We start from the raw sequence: 18,066 nt of genomic DNA, 5'->3' as shown, positions 1-18,066 counted from the left end.
CGCAATGTCAACTGTTTTTTCTCTGTATAAAAACATTACTGCACGTTGCAAATATATTCACTACATGCTATTTCAGCCAATGCTGCGACTGCATTATGGTGTGATATGACCTATCTGGATCTCAACTAAAAAGAGAGGAGTAACTGAACCACATTCTGGAGGTCCAGGCCACAGTTCACTGGAAGGATTCTCCAATAGACCAAATAATCAAACTGCTTTGTGGTTGTTTCTCAAGAAGCCAGGTACGACACACATGATGATCAGCAAACCAGTTTGAAAGGCCCAGGAACAGCTGATCACTCCATCTCACCTGGCACAGACCCCCTGGAATAAGCATTCTTCCAAGGGGGTTCAGCATAAGACCCTGCACCAGCCCATAAAAGAGGACTGAGACCCTGAGAGAAGGCACTCTCCTCTATTTACCAGGTCACAGAACAAACGGTTGAAGGCAATGTGCAGTTTATGGAAGGGCTTAATTCCAACAATTTGGGAAAAAAGGGGGGGGAAGTAAAAAAATACACATCAAACCCTCAAAGATCTGAGATCTGCAAAAAGCCTGAAAAAACATTGGAAAAATTAAAGTAGATGTATATGTATAGGTTTATATATAGGTTGTTTTAAGAGAAACTTTCTATAAAATTAAAAATTAAACATGACTGATTGTCACCCTTGGGCACTAAATGTCAGAGCATTTCTATAAAATGTGATATTGAATATGAGCAAGTGTTTAAAGAGAAGCCTCCTATAAACTAAATACTGTTACATTGTACCATATTCCTAAGGACTTTTCTGAAATAATATGGCATACACCACGGTATGTCCATACCAAACTGACTGAGATTTCAGTAATTCCCTTGCTGTTGCTGCAGGAGGAGGCAAGGACACTCAAAGCCCACACGCACAGCTGTCTAGAAACTCTGGAGTATATTTATATCCAGAAAGAATGATTCGTTCATTTTCTCATGCTTTTGGCATGATGATAAACCATTTCTCTCTGTACAAAGGTAACAGCTGAGTGCTACCAACCTCTCTATATACATATAATCTCTCTTTTAACTGTATTTTTCAGTTCAGCTACTTTTTTATTTATTTTATCACTGTACACAGAAAACACACTAGTGCATAAAGTACCCACAAAAGCTTTCAGGCTGTGGCTCTGGAAGCTAAATGCTTTCATTTTATTTAAGAAAGAAGACACAGGAGCAGAAAACAAAGATGTGCTTCACCTTTCTGCCATTGTGTTTCATTTTAGTCCTAATAGATAATCCCTCAGGGTGAAAGATCTTTAAACATATGGTGTTTGAACCTTCTCCAAGGCTGTATGTAACTTCTCTTGGTCTGAGACCACCGATCTGCAGTAACAGAATTCTACCACCACACTGGATTACATTCCAGCAAAAGGACTGGACAGCTCTGTGGGGTTTAAACACACCTCTGCAGACTGTATTTACCTCCATGTATTTCCTGCTTGCTGAAGAGTGCTCCCACCCCAGACCCAAAGCACCAGTACCCAACACCAGGGTTCACCTGACCACAGGGCTGGGGGATCCTAAGCCCAAGCCAGCCCGTAGGGACTGCAGGAGAAGGGCGCTGTCTGTTGTGCTTTTTAAAGAAAATACATAAAAGATTATTTATATGGTTGTTTCAGAGCTCCTCAAGTCTTGTCAAACTGAGACTTTGCAGGCTCTTCTCTCCAAGAAAGGGAAACGGCCTGTTGGGGAAGGGAATCTGTTGCTTTGTCGGAGAACATCATTTATGGCAAAAACATTTAGTTCCTTACATGGCAGGGCTTGGTATTTGCCTACATAAATCTAAAGAATTGTGGCTGCGAAAGCACATGAAAACACTTCCACAATGTATATTTGTACGACTTTTTAACTACTTTGCAAGCCTTGAAAACAATATTTACATTGTAAAATTGTTTCCTCATTCCACCAGATTACTGATACTATAACAACAAAATCCTATGTGCAGGCACCAAGAGGTAAGGATGCTGACCAGCACTGTTTTTCAAAAGTGACACTAAATTTCTAGGTTTGGCTCACTTTGAAAAAATCTTCCTCCAATAGCTTCACTGGTTAGAAAACACTTCTGTGACCCCAGCCCTACTGCAATCTGCCACCCTGTGTGTGACAAGTTTCAAACAACACCATTATTAAACCAAACTTCTGCTTCATTTCCCCAACCTTGCTCTTACTTTTGCTCCCCAGTTCATACAGCAAAGTAACAGGAACAGGGTTTTTTCTACACTGGTAAGTTAATTCTCCCACACCATTTCCAACACATCATGCCTCAGATAAACCTCACCAGCTCCTCAGACACTCAGAAGTTCTGTGGTTGCACTAAGCTCTTGTGTTGTCAAGCTACCACCTGGAGGAACTTCCCTAAAAGCCTTGCAATGAAAGTTATGGGTAACCCACAGCTACACAAGGTTACCTTTCAACAGCAACCCAGCCCCAAATCCCTCATCCTCCTGACTTACTCATGATTCTCTCCATGACACCACTGGAACAAGAAGCTGGGTTTGATCTGTTTATTCTTTGGAAAGTGAAGTTATTCTGCTGGACATGGAATCTCTTGCAAAAAGCATGATGCTGCTGAGAAGAACCAGCCTGCACAACAGGTTACAGATATCAAACACACACATTTGCACAGAAGTTGTCATGCTTACACACTTCAGCCTCTCTCCTGAAGCCTGATAGTGTTTCTGGTCATCCCTTTGTAAGGAGACATCATTCTACTGTTCAAAAACTTGAGATAGCAGCCGGGTAGGGTGGCATAAATCTGCTCCAAAAAGCTCATGAAGGTCTCAAAATTTAAACTATTTTATCACCTCATAAACCTGCCCTATTCTTTAGCAATAGTTACCACACAGCCCCCTACCCAGAAGCCATCTCAGAATAAGACTGCAAAAACATCAATGCTGCAGTTACTGTGCAATACATTATTTAAGTTAATATTATGGTGTAAGGCTACAAAATGAACCATTTTCTGTGCCAGTGATACAGCATAGTAACTTCTCAATAAAAGAGCTAAACCTAGCAAATGGAAAACCTTCCTCCAAACACTATTACTTCAGAACAGAAAGCTAACTCCACAACTGCCTCAACATATAAAAACACCCTGGTTGTTTAGAAATTGGCAGAAGACTCCTAACACAGTTTAATTTTGCAGGATGTCATCTCAAAAAGTGTTCTCTGTTGTAAAAAAAAAAAAAAAACCTATCTTACTGAAGAGGGGGCAGATGCCACTTTACTTCACAAGGCCATACAGTCACGACTAGCAGGTATAATGGGAGAGCATCCCTTGTACTTGCTAACTTAAGCACAGAAGAGACAGGAGGGCTAGTTTCTCAGCCTGATAAGCCCTTTATTATTTTTATGAGCTATCTTCATTAGCATGACTAATAATCATCACTTCAGGGCACTGCTTATCCGCAAAACATTGTTCAAGCAATTAAAACTAGGTATTGATAACTGATGGAAGGAAACAGGGCAGGCAAAGGAACTACTCGCTGATATAAGGCAGTGTGCACCGCTGGCTGTTGACGACACTGATTCCCAGGACATGGTTTTCTACCCATAGTTCATACAGGGTTGTGTGCAGAGCAGATCCTCCCCTTCCCAGTAGGCTCAGTGACACTGTAAAAATAAATATATTTAGCAGTTTTTCTTAATCAGAAATAGTTATTTCTGCTCAGAATTCATAACTACTCTGTGCCAAAATCAATCCTAGTTTTCACTTACAATGTAGACACTACAATGGGATAAAAAATTTTGATCTTTTCATGAAAACCATGAATAGCAGTAAAATTCCTAGTTTGTACATGGAAAAAAAACTTCTTAGTTACATGAATAAAGGGTAGCAAAGACACTACAGAAACATTCCTCCTCCCAGACATGCCTCAACACTGAAACAGTGACTGTGACAGCCACTCACAGAAAGAGAGGAAAACTCTTGGGCGTAATTTGTTCGATTTGCTCATTACTGTAACCTCTGATGTTGATTATAAATGCTTCTCTCTCAATTTAATAAAAGCTGAAAGCAAAATAACTGTTCGCAAATGTTTTTGGTGGTGTTTTTTTCCTGTCTCCCATCACAGAAATGATGCAAAATCATTATAAAACCAGGGTTTCCCATCAGCTCTTTATCACCCATCGGGTGCAGAATCGCATGTGCATGTGTCTGTCTTGTACAGGCACATAAACACACACCAAAGAAATCCAAAGTCAAACTCAGAATCAAATCTCAAACTTTCGGTGCATTTAACAGCACATTTATTCGGAGCGCAGCCGGGCAGACCACCGTCCCCCCCAGCAAGTAATCCACCCCCCCCGCGTCCTCCAATGGGGCCGTCACAACTGACTCCCGAGCACGCCGCTGGGGACCTGCCCGGGCCGGGAGGAGGAATTGCCGCCGGGGCTCGCCCCACTCCCGCCAGGGGTGCAGGGCTGGACGCCCTCCGGCAGGTGGCCCCATCCTGCTCTAAGGCTGCTACATGAAAAGTGGTGGAGGAAGCAGGCAGCGGGAGGGATACTTCTGCTCCCTCAGCACTGACCCATGCCATGGGAAGCTTACGGTTCCCTTCCTCCACCTAAGCGTGAGTGAAATTTCTCCCAGTTTTCTCCCACTGCACCCGATGCTGACAGAGAAAGTCCCTGCATGCACAGTGTGCCAGTAAGCCCTACTTTTGTACCTGCACAGCAAAGTAGGCTCAAAAACCTTATATAAAGGAATCGTGAAACTCCATGCTTGACAGCCTTCCTGAATTAAAACACACAGGGATATGACTGATATAAATGCAAACATTAGCTTTTTAAAAGATGGATTAACAGGTTGTTACATATTTTGCTCATTTAAAGAGAGGAAATCACACACAGCCTTGAACATCAATGCCTGGCCAGTGCTTGTTAACATTTAATATTCCCCAGCACTGAAGACAAAGACCACACAATGAAAACTAAAAACTAGCGGCCTGGAGACATACTCTTGCCATCAGCCGCATCCACTTGACAGGTGCAGAAATAAGAATGAACATACTGTAACTTCACTTGCAATTGCTTCTCCAAGACAAAATTAAAGTTGTCCTTATAAACTTAATTCCACCCCTTATAGCACATATTTAATTAACTTTAATCTCAAATAAGAACCACAAGATCCTTATCTGAGGAGACTTAAGTAGATAAACTCTGAGGCAACCTGCTGAAGGGAAGCAGAAAACAGAAGGTGGCATCTCCTGAAGGAAACACCAGCCAAGCTGAGCACTAGTATACCCTGAACACATACCAGATGTCCTGCCATCAGTGTTCATCCCCAGGAAGCAAGCCCATCTGAGCAGAGATCCACTCTTCCTTACCTGGGAAGCACTGTCGCACACAGCCCCAGCACTCCTTGCACACGATAGTGTGACACAACTTTTCACAGCTTCTGTGAGGCAAACCCCAGGTGAGGAGAACCGAAAAGGACCCTGAGGTACATTCATATTGGGCATTCTCATGCTCTTCCTGTTCTCCCAGTTCCCCTGAAGCCCCCAGGGATAACCTCACCTGAAGCTTCTTCAGGAGTGAATCCTAGCTCACTCTCTGCAACACCAGAGTCCAGGACTCCCCTTTCTCAGGGCACTGCTCCCCCCTCTGACTCTGCAGCGGTCACTTGGATCAACCACACCTGCAACGGAGGGTGCTTGTAAGATCAAAAGGTTAAAGCCTACTAACAGCAGAGCTCCGGAAAACCTCTGGAAACTTTTTCTGGATGTGAATCTTTTCTCCAAATGAATATGCAAAATGTGGAGAGGTATCAGAAGTGATCCCAACACAAGGAGCATCCACACATATCTGTGGTGTGTACAGTTCAAAACACAAGGCTCATCAGATTTATGCGGGAGAGCATCTTACAGTTTAGATGGTGTTTTTTTTCCAGTTTTGTACTCGGAAATTATTTAATCATTTTGGTGAAATTCCCAACCCTTTCTGCGCACCTTCCCTCCCTCGCACCACCCCCAATCCCAGGAGTCAGCCACAGCAGCCAGTCATCATGGAAAATTTCAAATAAAAAAAAGAAAATCAGCAAAATTTAAACAACCAAAAATAGAGCTTTATGACAAGAAGTGCACAGCAACTTTAACTACAGCAAGATCTACCATCTGCATCTGTAATTTATGAAGCAAAACGGCCTTTTAAAAATTAGCCATAGAGGATGACACTGAACTGCAACAAAACCCTGATACAGCTCAGTAGACTCATGTACTCTTGTTTCTTCTGATGCCTGAAACAGTTCTGCACGAAGCGTAGACCATTTTTCAACAAATGTTTCCCTAAACATCACTTTGTCTTTTTAGGCCTGGAAAAGTTTTCTGAGCTTTAAACTGACCCTACAGAAAAGGGAAGACACACAGAGAAAAAACTGACTGGATGCTACATTTCAAGGGTCTTGGTTGGTTGGTCGGTTTTTGGGTTGTTTTTTTTGGTTTTTTTTTTTTCAAAAAAAAAGACCCCCACACAAGTTTGGTAAGATCAGTTTTGCATGATGAGCATCACACAAAAAAAAGCAGTCCAAACACAGGATCATTCCAGATTAAGATTTCCAAACATTTGACAAATATGGTCTGAACTTTAAGCTTCTGACTAAACGTAAAACCAGACATTCTTGTTTCCTCATAAAGCTCTGATACATGGCTTGTATATTCCTGTGGATTCTCAACTATGACCAAGTGATAACATTCAGCGGTTTCAGTATCACTATCGGTACCTCAACCCCTAGCCTCATGTTAGGCATTTTCTCCTGGTTTAACAAAAATAAATAATAAAACCAGCTTAATTATAATTATTTTCCCTGTATCTGTAATGTGTAATTTTTATTTTTAATAGTGCTTGGCAAATGTCCCACAGTTTAGAATTTTAATTGCTCTCTGTAGAATCCCTTTGTGCCTTTAAAACTGCAAATTAGGTTACAAGCCTAGAAAAAACACTCATGAAATTTCCAAAAGCTGGAATTTCATGCAGGAATATTACTATGAATAAGCACCAACTACACTGCAAAATCCTGACTGCAGATAGATTTTAAATTTAAGACATAGGGAGGAACAGAATTTCAGACTTCTAAAAAATAAAAGCAAAAAAACTACCACTGTGATGTCACACATCCACAGCTCCAGGTCAGGAATCTGGGACTAACGTGATGAAGCTTTAGGAACTACATGAAAGTCCATGTTCTGGGGCTTATAAATCATCCATGTCTTATCACCCTTACATCTGTGAACACGATAAACACCTAAACCTTCAGGCTTGAGGTTAGCAGGAGGGAGTGAAACCTGCACTACCTTCTGGTCTGCTCGATATCAGTCAGCCATTCCTGTCAGCTCTCTGATGTGGACAGGTCAAGAAACTGATCAGTTTCCCTCCACAAAAACATATTCCAACTCATAATAACCGATGCTACAATAATACCTGCTACGAGCCACATTACCATGCACAACCCAGCTCTTTCACAGCCACCTTCCTCCCCATCACTCCCCACTCCATCTTGCACAGCACTGCATGCCCAAGAAGCAGCTCCCAGCTGCAGGACACACGTAGAGTGTGCAGCAGGCACTGCCCTCAGAGTGCCTCCCACCCCACCACCACCTCCTGCTTGAGAAACAGGAAAAGCAGTCTCTCCGGGCTGTTCCGTGAACACTCACATTTTTCTGACACGTCTCTTTTAGGTAACTTCCACATTATTTGAATGCTGGTTTTAACTGCGTCAATCAGCACATTTAGAAACCGCAGACACATCTTAAAAAACACCAGACACAGCCAGAGGAAAAGATTAACACTCTACTGGACTGTGAGAGCAGTCTCCAAGCGACATCAGACCTTAGCAGGCTAATGCTCATAAGACCCCAGAGACTGCTAAGACAGGTACGTGCTTTTAGTCTTTGTCTGTTCCAGCCTTCCTAGATCTGCATAAATATACAGCCTGAAATACTAACTATGACAACTGTATAGAGTCAGGTTCAGGTATTTAGCAAGACAGCCCATGCTTTGCCTGTAGTCAGTCAGTGCCACTTGGCTATGGTCCCACTCTACCCTTGGAAGATCCAGTCCCAACAGGATTTAAGAGCTTAGTTTGCTGGGCTGCCTCTTCACCTCATGAAGGATGAGCAGGGCTGCACTGTGCCATAGTGCAGGAAGTTCCCACTGCCTTGGACAGCAGCAGCTAGTCCCCAGCACCAGCAGTGCTGCCTGCTCCTCACCTACACTGCACAGACCCAGGCTTAATTCAACTCTTGCATGTTTTCAGGACAACAGAGACAACCTGCGGAAAGCCATCTGCAAGAAACAAACTAACTGTTTTGTCCCCCATTTTACAGCACTGGAGTATCTGCAATCATTTTGGTTTACAAATCATTCACATCTGGATATATATTTTACAGCAGAAAATAAATGTGCATATGCAGTTCTCTTATATTGTGTACTAAAACTAGGAACAATATAATGAAATAAAAAACTGTTTCAGCCTGATGCTATGCAAGACATAAATGCACTGTTTTTCATTCCAAGAAATTCTAAGAAATGCACCATGCCTCCTTTTCCACAGACATTCCACACAGCAGCCTGACAGTGTAGCAAACAAACAAAACCCTCAGTCATGGAGTAGTATATTTAATAAACTAGGACCAAATTTTTTTTACTTTTCTTCTCTATAATTTCTAGTGAAGCCTAAAAAAGTGAGCAAAATTATTTAATAGCTGCTTCTTTCAAAAATTGCTATTTTTTAAAGACATACTAAAAATAAGCAATTAATTTATCCTCTGTTCAAATAGGAAGAGAGTGCAATTTGCAAAACATAGGACCGATTAGAACTATTTGCTCATCTATCTGACATATCCATATATTGGCTTGACAGTGCACTAACTTCAAAACTCCTAGTACTTTTTTATAGGACAAGACTGCTACAAATCTTACCTTTTTTTAAGCTTTGTTTTAATTGTTCAAAAGTTCTTAAGTTTCATTATGACCATTATTAACTAGATGCTTAATCTTAAACAGATTCAAGCTTTTATTTTGGTGGTTTGGTTGGAGGAGGGGAAGGAGAGGAGGGCACTATTGAACCAAACATCCTGAACTAAACACCCACTCAGAAAGACTACTCTAGTAGTCTGTATGCTTTCATGAACAAACTCTAACATGTTTCTAAACTTTGCAAGAAACAAAGCCCTCTTAAATATCTGTGAAGCAGCATGAAGAGAGAGAAAAATATTTCTTCCAAATTGCATTTTTTTCCATTAAATTAATCAAACAAAATTCCCAGAGAATAATTACCAGCTCTTGATGTCATTAACATTGTTTTGGTTCTCTTTGTAGGTTCTTGAGATCCTCTTAGCAGCAAAACCAACTCGCGCAAATTTACAATGTCAAGCAATGTTTCACAATGCCATGTTGTTGAAAAAATGGAACCTTTTACCTATTTTTACTACTTGATTTTTCTTATGGGATTTATTGGAAGCTGTTTTGCACTATGGGCATTCACACAAAGAGATCAGAAACAGAAGTGTATGAGCATCTACTTAATTAACCTCTTAACAGCAGATTTTTTGTCAACTTTGGCATTGCCAGTAAAGATTATTGTTGACCTAGGAGTTGCGTCCTGGAAACTGAGAATATTCCACTGTCAAGTTACAGCCTGTTTCATCTACCTGAACATGTATTTATCTATTATATTTCTGGGATTTGTGAGCATGGACCGCTGTCTTCAGCTAATGCACAGTTGTAAAATATACCGCATTCAGGAGCCTGGATTTGCCAAGATGTTGTCTGCAGTCGTATGGACAATGGTTCTCCTTATAACAGTACCTAATATGGCTATTCCAATAAAAAACATTGAAGAACAACCTGGTGTGGGATGCATTGATTTTAAAACAAAATTTGGAAGAGACTGGCATGTATTTACTAATTTCATATGCACAGCGATATTCCTGAATTTTTCAGCTGTGATACTGATTTCCAATTTCCTTGTTGTTCGACAGCTCTATCGGAACAAATACAGTGAGAGTTATGCAAACGTGAAGAAAGCCCTTGTCAACATACTCCTGGTAACTGCAGGCTACCTGCTATGTTTTGTGCCATACCACATTGTTCGTATCCCCTATACTTTGAGCCAAAGTGATACCAGTACCAGCTGCTCTCTGAAACAAGCTCTCTTTAAAGCTAAAGAATCTACCTTGCTGTTTGCCATATCAAACCTCTGTTTTGACCCTATTCTGTATTACCATCTTTCCAAATCATTCAGACTGAAATTCACTGAAACTTTTGCCGCATCTAAAGAGACACAGGTTTTCACAGACAAAGAGGTACAACACAGAAGTGAGCAGCAGATGCAAAAGTACCAATTCTAAAATACATCAGAGGAGTGTTCAGATCTGCAGTACAAACAGCAGAGGTGCAATTGCAAGCATGGCTACCATGGGAAATGACTTTCCTGCTGAAACATGAGCCCAAGCAGAAAGAAAAAACTTGAACCATACCCACCACTTTCTTATACATTCACACAGCAGGTCTGGGCTAACAGAGCCTCAATAAAGCCCTTCAGAAACAGTTCAAGATGTCAGCGATGCCCTTCCAGGGATCAGCAACACTTAAGAACATAAGAAATCAGACAAATTCAAATGTACCTTGTAATTATTTATGGTAAACACCTGAGCTCACCTTTTCTAAGTTAAGTATTGTAGAGTTACTATATTAACCAATTCGGTGCAATTGAATGAAGAGATTAATTTAAAGCAGTTCTTCAGCTGCAAGGTTTTCACATACACACTTAACCCAAAAGCATTTTAAAGGGCATTATTTACTCTGGAAAGTGATTTTAAGCTGCACTGACTGAAAGTTATTGTATCTGCTTATGTCATATCTGCAGTTTTTATAAATAAATTTCTTATTACTAAGTTGCATTGCCTTTCCTTACTGCTGCTTCAATGAATATCAAGAAAGCAAACAACATGTTACTGCAGAAAAGTCAAGGAAATTTTAAAAATTAATATAAAAAGTATAAATATCCAGTGTGTTCTCTCTCCTTGTTTTTTATAAAAATGTAAGAAACAGCAACTAAGTTTATTAATATTCTAATTGACAATTACTTCTAATAATAATGCCTTTGCAGAATAAAAATTTTAAAATCCATTTGCATAGGCAAAATCCAGTTACGTGGATTAGCTTCATCCATAAATCAAAATATTTCAGGAACAAACCCAAACCAAGTTATCTTTTTCCTAATCCTTAAAATGGGCAAAATATGAATCAAACTTTAAGCAAGCATCCAAACTCTCCTGAACAGAAATAGCTCATTCAACATTCTACCAACAATTCACAGGCAATAAATCAGAACCCAAACTTTGTGGAGTGAGAAATTTAAAGCAAACAAAACTGTGGTTATCACATCGTACTCTCACATGACACTTCCCATATTAAAAGGATTTAATATTGTTAAAAAGTTACTATTGCTGTTAAAAATATTAGTAATAAATAATAATAACAATGATAATAATAATAAAAACAACAATAATAATTCTCAAGTAGCTACATTCCAGTTCAAGTCTTGTTCAGTTTGTAGGCCCTCTTTCCTGCACAGTGGAAAACATGAGAAGCCATCTGACTGACGGTTTGGGATCTGGAATGTTATTCATGGGGTTTTCTTCAGTTCCCATGAGCCTGCAGACAAACACCACAGCAGCAGCCAAAAATCCATGCTAGAAACAGCACAGCGTGGGTGGAAGAAAATAACACTGCTCTGTCCTGTATATTTCAGAACTGCTTTTTTCCAGCTATTTTGCTATTCACCCATCAGTCTAACTACAATATTAATTTTTCTGTTCAGAAAACTTTTATTACACCCCAGAACAACGCATTTTCATTGTGTTGTTGGTCTCCTTAACCCAAGTAAGTCATCACACAGTATTACACCTCTTATGCGTTCGTCCAGCTAACCTTGTGGTAAAAAAACACACATGTGCTTCACTGAAGCTTTCCCACAGTGCACAGCACATGCATGCTAGCAGTAATAGCATCACACAAGCTGGCCAAAAGCCTTTGGGCAGGGCCCACACATCCCAGCTCTCTTCAGTCAGTGAGCTTTTCTTTCTTTGAATGCTTTGCTGTCACACCAGGCACCTCCGTTACACACACAAGTACACAGATAACTCACCAGAGGTATAGGGAAATGTGTTGCATATTGCAAATGCCGAAGGAGGTCATAATTGGATGGGAAAATCAGTTCTCTCAGCCTTTCTCTCTTGACTGATTTCTCACTGGTAACTGAAATTCTTCTGTCTAAGGAAGAGTTCACATTCTCACAAGACTCCCCAGGCATTGGAGAAAAAATCTAAGTCATGTAAAACAAATGTTTAAGGTAAGTGCAACCTCTAGCTTTCAAAATTAAGCAACTGCATTCAGAGATTATACAATTCTGTTCTTGCATACAATCACTTTTTAAACATCTGAGGTTTTTCAAGGATAGACAAAACAAATGGCAATCATAACCAAGCCTGAAATTTATGATACATATACACATTATATCTCTCTGCATATCTCCATTGTTATTAGAAGAGTTTTAAACTAACGATAATCAGTCGGGGAAAAAAGCATAATGATTCATAGCAATCTCCATGCTTCTCATGCTGCTGTGACACAGAAACAGCGATGATCTATTCCAGTGACTGAGGGAAAATAATGCAAAGGATGAAGTGGAAGGTGACCCAACACACAGCTGGCATAGATATGCTTGAAAGCATTGCTATGACAGATACAGGGGTCCCAAAATCCTGCAGATTGATTGCACTGAAAGGTCTGGACACAGGAGTCCATGCAGATGCAGAATGAGGACCAGCCCAAAGGAAGAAACTAGGAGATTCAAAAGTAATGCAGAATCAGACTATCAGTGAGAAAAAAGAGAGACAGAGCCATAACATAGAACTGTCACTTGAAAAGCAAACGGTATCAGTGGAGCTCCTCAATGTCACAGAAGCGAGTAGCTTTGCATATTTATTCATGTTTAACAATAATACACAGCACTTTGAATATGCTGAGGGTAAAGGGAAGAATGGAAGGAGGGAGTATGTTGTGCATGCAGGTGTGCAGGTAGATAAATAGAGGAAACACAGGAGAGCAGTAAGCTGTCATACAGCAGATATGAGAGAAAGGAGGCAATGCACCAACACAGAAGACAGAAGGGACTGGATGCTGAAAGATATGGTTATCAATGGAGCCACCAAGCAGTACTAGGGGCATGGCAAGACATTCAGTGGCAACAGCAAGCAGCAGGTACAGGCATCAAAGGCATGCAGACAAAAAAGAAGTTAAACCTACTGGAAATTCCAAACCAAAATCTGCCTTAAAGTCACTCTTGTCTACATCATCAAAAATACTAGCGGTTCCTGAATCAATGCCCATATGTTCCATAATACTATGATCCTAGTAATTGCCAGAGAGAAAAATAAGTATCAGTCACATTTTGTTGAAGACCCTTTTAACTGATCTCAGGTAAACTCAAGCAGTCCACCTATTTCAGAATTAAGAAAAAAGTATTAATGATAAGAAGGTTTCAGACACTGACTTTTAAATCTTTATGACAAGCCTTAATTCACAGAAGTATTTCTCTGCCTAAATCCACATAGCATAGAATATGGCATGAGCCAAAGGGGGAAACAAAACTTTACAGGACATCCCCGTGAGCAATTCTGTCCCTCCAGAAACATCTACAGGACAGGAGGCTGACTCTTGTACCCTCTCAAGATTTACTTTCTGCTTTGTTGTACCACAAAAAGCAACTTGTAGAAATTCCCTTTATTTCAGGGCAAATTTGGTCATGACCGTGATGTAAAAGACATGTAAAAGGATGCATTTGCTTCCTACAGGCCCACCATGGACTGTGCAGCAGAACAGCAGGCTACATCTCATCACATGAGAACAAATGTGGTTTGTAGCCCAAGTTTAAAATTGCCCTCCTCTTGCAGTAGTTTTAGAAAATGTTACAAACTGCTCATCTGATGGAAGACTCAGGATTGCCCCTGAACTGCACACATATAAGTCAGGAGGTCAGGCTTCTCAGTCTTCAGTCAGTGGCTGTGTGGCACACAGTAACTCCTGATCATCTGTGAGCAGACTACCGGGCTGTGCATCACTCATGCCTGTACTGTGCCAGCACACCCCACACTACACAGAGGATGTGGGCTTACTCCATGTTGCTCACAGACTCCTCCTGCTTAAAACTCTCCCTTCTCTGCATTGAAGCATATCTGCAAATGAAGTGTACATTGTGCCTTTTTGTTTGTCTCAAGTTATTCAGATCACTAGACAACTCTAAGTTCAGTGTATTTGCACCACAACAATAATATTTACAGATACATGCAAGAATTAAGCTAATGGATCACTCTTCTCAAAGAGAGAGAAAGAGACAAGGAAACACAGATCAAAAAACTTAGTATCTCATATCTGAAATACTAATAATTCAGTGAAAATCTAAGTTTAAGGAAACAGTACCAAACATGGGATAAAGAGCATGAACTGTTACCTCCAGTTTCACATCATGATCCTTAGAATAGTGTTCATCCACAGTTTCCCCATTTGGTGAACGTGGTCTAGTAGTTGAAGTGATTGACAAGTCTCCACGTGATATTAAAGTGCACATGTAAGCATCATGGGAGAAAACATCATGACGAGTGAATTCAGAAAAAAGCAGCACCAAATTCACAAACTCTGTCTTCTCATGGTCACTATTTGGGTCAGCTACCCAAAAAAAAGAAAAGTTAGACCATAGTTTCAACTTACAAATATTTGGGTTCCAACTATGCAAATTGCAACCCCCTACAAATCAATTTTAAGGCCTGCTAAAAATGTAAGTCTCAGGCATCCTGCAGAGGTTTCTTTGTCTCCACGGAATAAACCATCTAACTTGCATGGTTTTGCTTTGCTATCAGCTCCAGAAAGGGGACAGACTCCAGGCAGCAGTAGAAGAGCATCCTACCCCACAGACATCGGGGGGGTGGGGGGGGAGAAGGTGTATCAGCAGTTAGGGATAATGTTCAAATACTTCTAAAAGTTAAAAAGAGGGAGAGGACATTCCTTGTGTGAAAAAAATTGACTCTGAAGCTTTGGATTATAAGAGGCTACCTAACAGTTATCCTTCCCTCCCAAATTATATTACTATAGCAAGTGCGACTGTTTTATCTACAGTACTTTCGTATTCGTAACAGAAAACGCTTAAGAATATTTTCAGAGAGCTCAAGACTTCTGCATGCCAGGCCTCTGAGATTTAAAAGCAGTATTTTGTTAATGCTTGAAAGTGCAGTGTATTTAACATACTCATGCACATCAGGAAAAAGTTCATTAAAATAAATGCCTGTCATTTTGCCAGTGCCAAAGCAAAACCTAGAGAAACACAATATGTAAGATTTTGTTACTACGTTTTCATTTGTCAGGGCTATATTTAATTTCACTTGTTCTGTAGCACAGAAGGGTTTCAACACTGCACTTAACAGCAAATAGCATTATACCATGTCAGCTCTATTGGGCAACAAAACCTCCAGCTACAGAGCTACCAAATTTGAATAATCAATATTTATTTAAAAGCAAATTATGCTTTACAAGTCTGAATTATTTCAATATATAACACTATTTTTATTCAGAAACTCTCATCACAGTGCAGCACAGCAGCTGCAGCAGTAATCCCAAAAACACACTGAGCCAGGGTCAGAACTCTCCTCTGTGGCATACAGGTCCCACTAATCCAAAGCTGCCCACCCTGATACACCCCCAAAAGTAAGGTGTGTGGCACGGAGAAGCATTGTAAAACACACACCTGCAGAACAGGCCACCTGCCCTCCTTCAAAATATAGCAGTCACATGCTTTTCATTTGCAGAGACACAGAAGCTCAACCACCGTAAAAACAATAGAATACCACAAAGCTTGTCCAGTCCTTGAAAATACCAAAGATGATTTCAAACAAGGAAAACATTCCCCAGCTTCTCACTTTACTCTGCTTTGAAGAACTACTGAGGGAAGGACAGTAGCACATTTGAAACAAGCACACAAGAAACACAAGCTTAAATAACACAAATAGTTTGGATAGTTTATTAAAACCAGGGTCACCATAGGCACGAAAAGAGAGCCCTGCAAATACCTCAAGAGTCTGTAACAAATTTTTAAGACGTTTCTCCTTTTTTGGATGCTGAGAGTTTCCAGTATCATGTTTCAAATCACTTAAAATCCCCTTTACCTCAAAGGCTCCCAAAAAAGATAAAAAATTTTAAAAAGGACAAAAATGTACTAACTAGCAGTACTTCAGATACTTAAAACACAAGCTACAACATCAGGCAGTTTGCTTAGAAAAAAGACATTTCATAGAGGAAGCTACGATGAACAAAGATCCTTTTTTCAACCCACCTATTTGTCAGCTAACAGCTTTCGACTTTAACACTTGTGTGTAATTTCCAAGTCAGTCACTTCAGATGTGGATGTGCCAGAAAGAGGCAAATGTTTGATGTTATATACGCATAGAATGCAAGTAAATTCCAAAAATCTCCTACAGCTTAAACAGAAATAAACATAGTTTCTGCCAATTTTCATTTTTTGAAAAGAAAGAAATAAAAATCACAGGAAGATTGTATAACAAGGCAAGAGATTAGGAAAACAAAACGTGCATATGAAAATAGAGTGGGTAATCATGGAAACTGTGAAACACCCACTACATCAAAACAGTAATTTCAGCAGCCACACAGCAGACCAGTTGCTTCTGACCTACTTCAGAATAAAAGTTAGTTAATACTCACATAACGAGGGAGCTTGTGTATCTAAAAACCTTAGCAGGACATTCTGAAAAACAGGAAGACTGGAACCTGTCAAGGAGGCTGAAGACAGAGATTCCTTTTCATCTAGGACTTCAGATTCACCACATCTCTGCACAGTTAGATAAATAAAAAAGCATGTATCTACATACAAATGCATACAATATTCCCACAGTTTGCATCTGAGGCAACTATGCATGTGAAGGTGTCCTACCTCTTCATAAAATCCAGACTTGTTCTAGAATGACAGGTTTTTCCCATTATCTAGTTTGGTTATTTCTAAGGTGTTTTATTTAATCACTTTGGATTACTTATTGAAAAGGAATGTCTGATACATGTACCATCATCTGCAATGACACGGTTTCATATAAAAGCAAAAATTTAAGACACAGGATTTCCAGGACCAACATGAATACAAAAAGTAACTCGTTTCTGTAAGTTATACTAAATATAATAATAACATGGGAAACATTTCTGCTTTGAGTGGATTCCAGTGCAAGTGAGGCAGAAACAATACAGCAAGCTCCCTTCCCCCTAATGGTTGCAGAAAGGCTTTGGAAAGTCTTTTTTCACCTCAGGTTGTCTGTAGGTCTGTCTGCCTGCAGAGATGCACTCCCAAGAGTGCTCTCATCTGTATGTGCTCACAGCCAGGCTGAACAGACATCACATACTATTGTCTTGGGGACCCTCTTTTCCAAGGAGGCAGGGAAAACAACCACACCACTAAACAGAACACCCATCTAGGAAAAACTGCCTGCCAGCGCTGCATGGATGCAGGGGAGGCCCAGGCAGCAGTGCTCTGGCTACAGGGGGTACCACTGGTCCAGAAAGCTGCAACAAGGCTGCAGTGAGCATGCTGCCACTTGTTTGATCCTCACTGCTGAGCAGATTCAGTATTACTGAAGTTTCAGGAAGTGTCAGCTTATGTAAGCTGAAGTAGCATCATTTGCTACACAACAGACAACAGTTTACATCAAAGATGTTACTATAGCATCCCACTTCTCCAGTGAAACATTTCATTTCCCCTCTAGAAACAAAGGAATTCTACAGACAGACTGCAAGATTTAAAGTTACGCTTGAATTTTGCCTCAGAACAGATCTCAGTTATGGAACCTTCCCAGTCATCCATGAAACAGCCTTGCTCCATTGGCCAGACCCACACCTACTTTTTAAGAGACTCTAGTTATGGTGGCACTGCTTTATTTGTGCAAGTAGTTCACAGAAGTAAACCACTTCAGACAGGAATAAATCA

General features: G+C 40.4%; 2 protein-coding genes across 2 annotated transcripts in view; one reads left to right on the top strand and one right to left on the bottom strand.

Moving 5' to 3' along the window:
- The first annotated feature begins 7,868 nt into the window (after positions 1-7,868).
- Positions 7,869-10,375, top strand: GPR171 (G protein-coupled receptor 171). Its single transcript, XM_013130653.2, has 2 exons — positions 7,869-7,898; positions 9,345-10,375. Exon 2 carries the CDS (start codon positions 9,392-9,394, stop codon positions 10,373-10,375), a length of 984 nt encoding a protein of 327 aa, XP_012986107.1. The 5' UTR covers positions 7,869-7,898; positions 9,345-9,391.
- A 1,294-nt stretch (positions 10,376-11,669) lies between these two features.
- The window catches only part of MED12L (mediator complex subunit 12L), a 37,063-nt gene continuing 30,666 nt past the window's right edge, over positions 11,670-18,066 (bottom strand). Inside the window, exons 12-15 of the mRNA XM_034063782.1 lie at positions 16,800-16,926; positions 14,542-14,756; positions 12,178-12,354; positions 11,670-11,684 (exon numbers count right to left, since the gene is read on the bottom strand). Of these exons, the coding sequence (XP_033919673.1) occupies positions 11,670-11,684; positions 12,178-12,354; positions 14,542-14,756; positions 16,800-16,926 (534 nt within the window). The remainder of the gene's footprint in view (positions 11,685-12,177; positions 12,355-14,541; positions 14,757-16,799; positions 16,927-18,066) is intronic.

The sequence above is a fragment of the Melopsittacus undulatus genome, chromosome 6 (assembly GCF_012275295.1).
Source record: "Melopsittacus undulatus isolate bMelUnd1 chromosome 6, bMelUnd1.mat.Z, whole genome shotgun sequence".
In the NCBI taxonomy this organism is placed as follows: Eukaryota; Metazoa; Chordata; class Aves; order Psittaciformes; family Psittaculidae; genus Melopsittacus; species Melopsittacus undulatus.
The sequence above is the reverse complement of the archived record's forward strand: the minus strand, read 5'-3'. Positions and strand labels throughout refer to the sequence as shown.

Bases quoted from the DNA above. Each gene is read 5' to 3' on its own strand.
- GPR171 (XM_013130653.2), top strand. From the start codon at position 9,392: ATGTCAAGCAATGTTTCACAATGCCATGTTGTTGAAAAAATGGAACCT.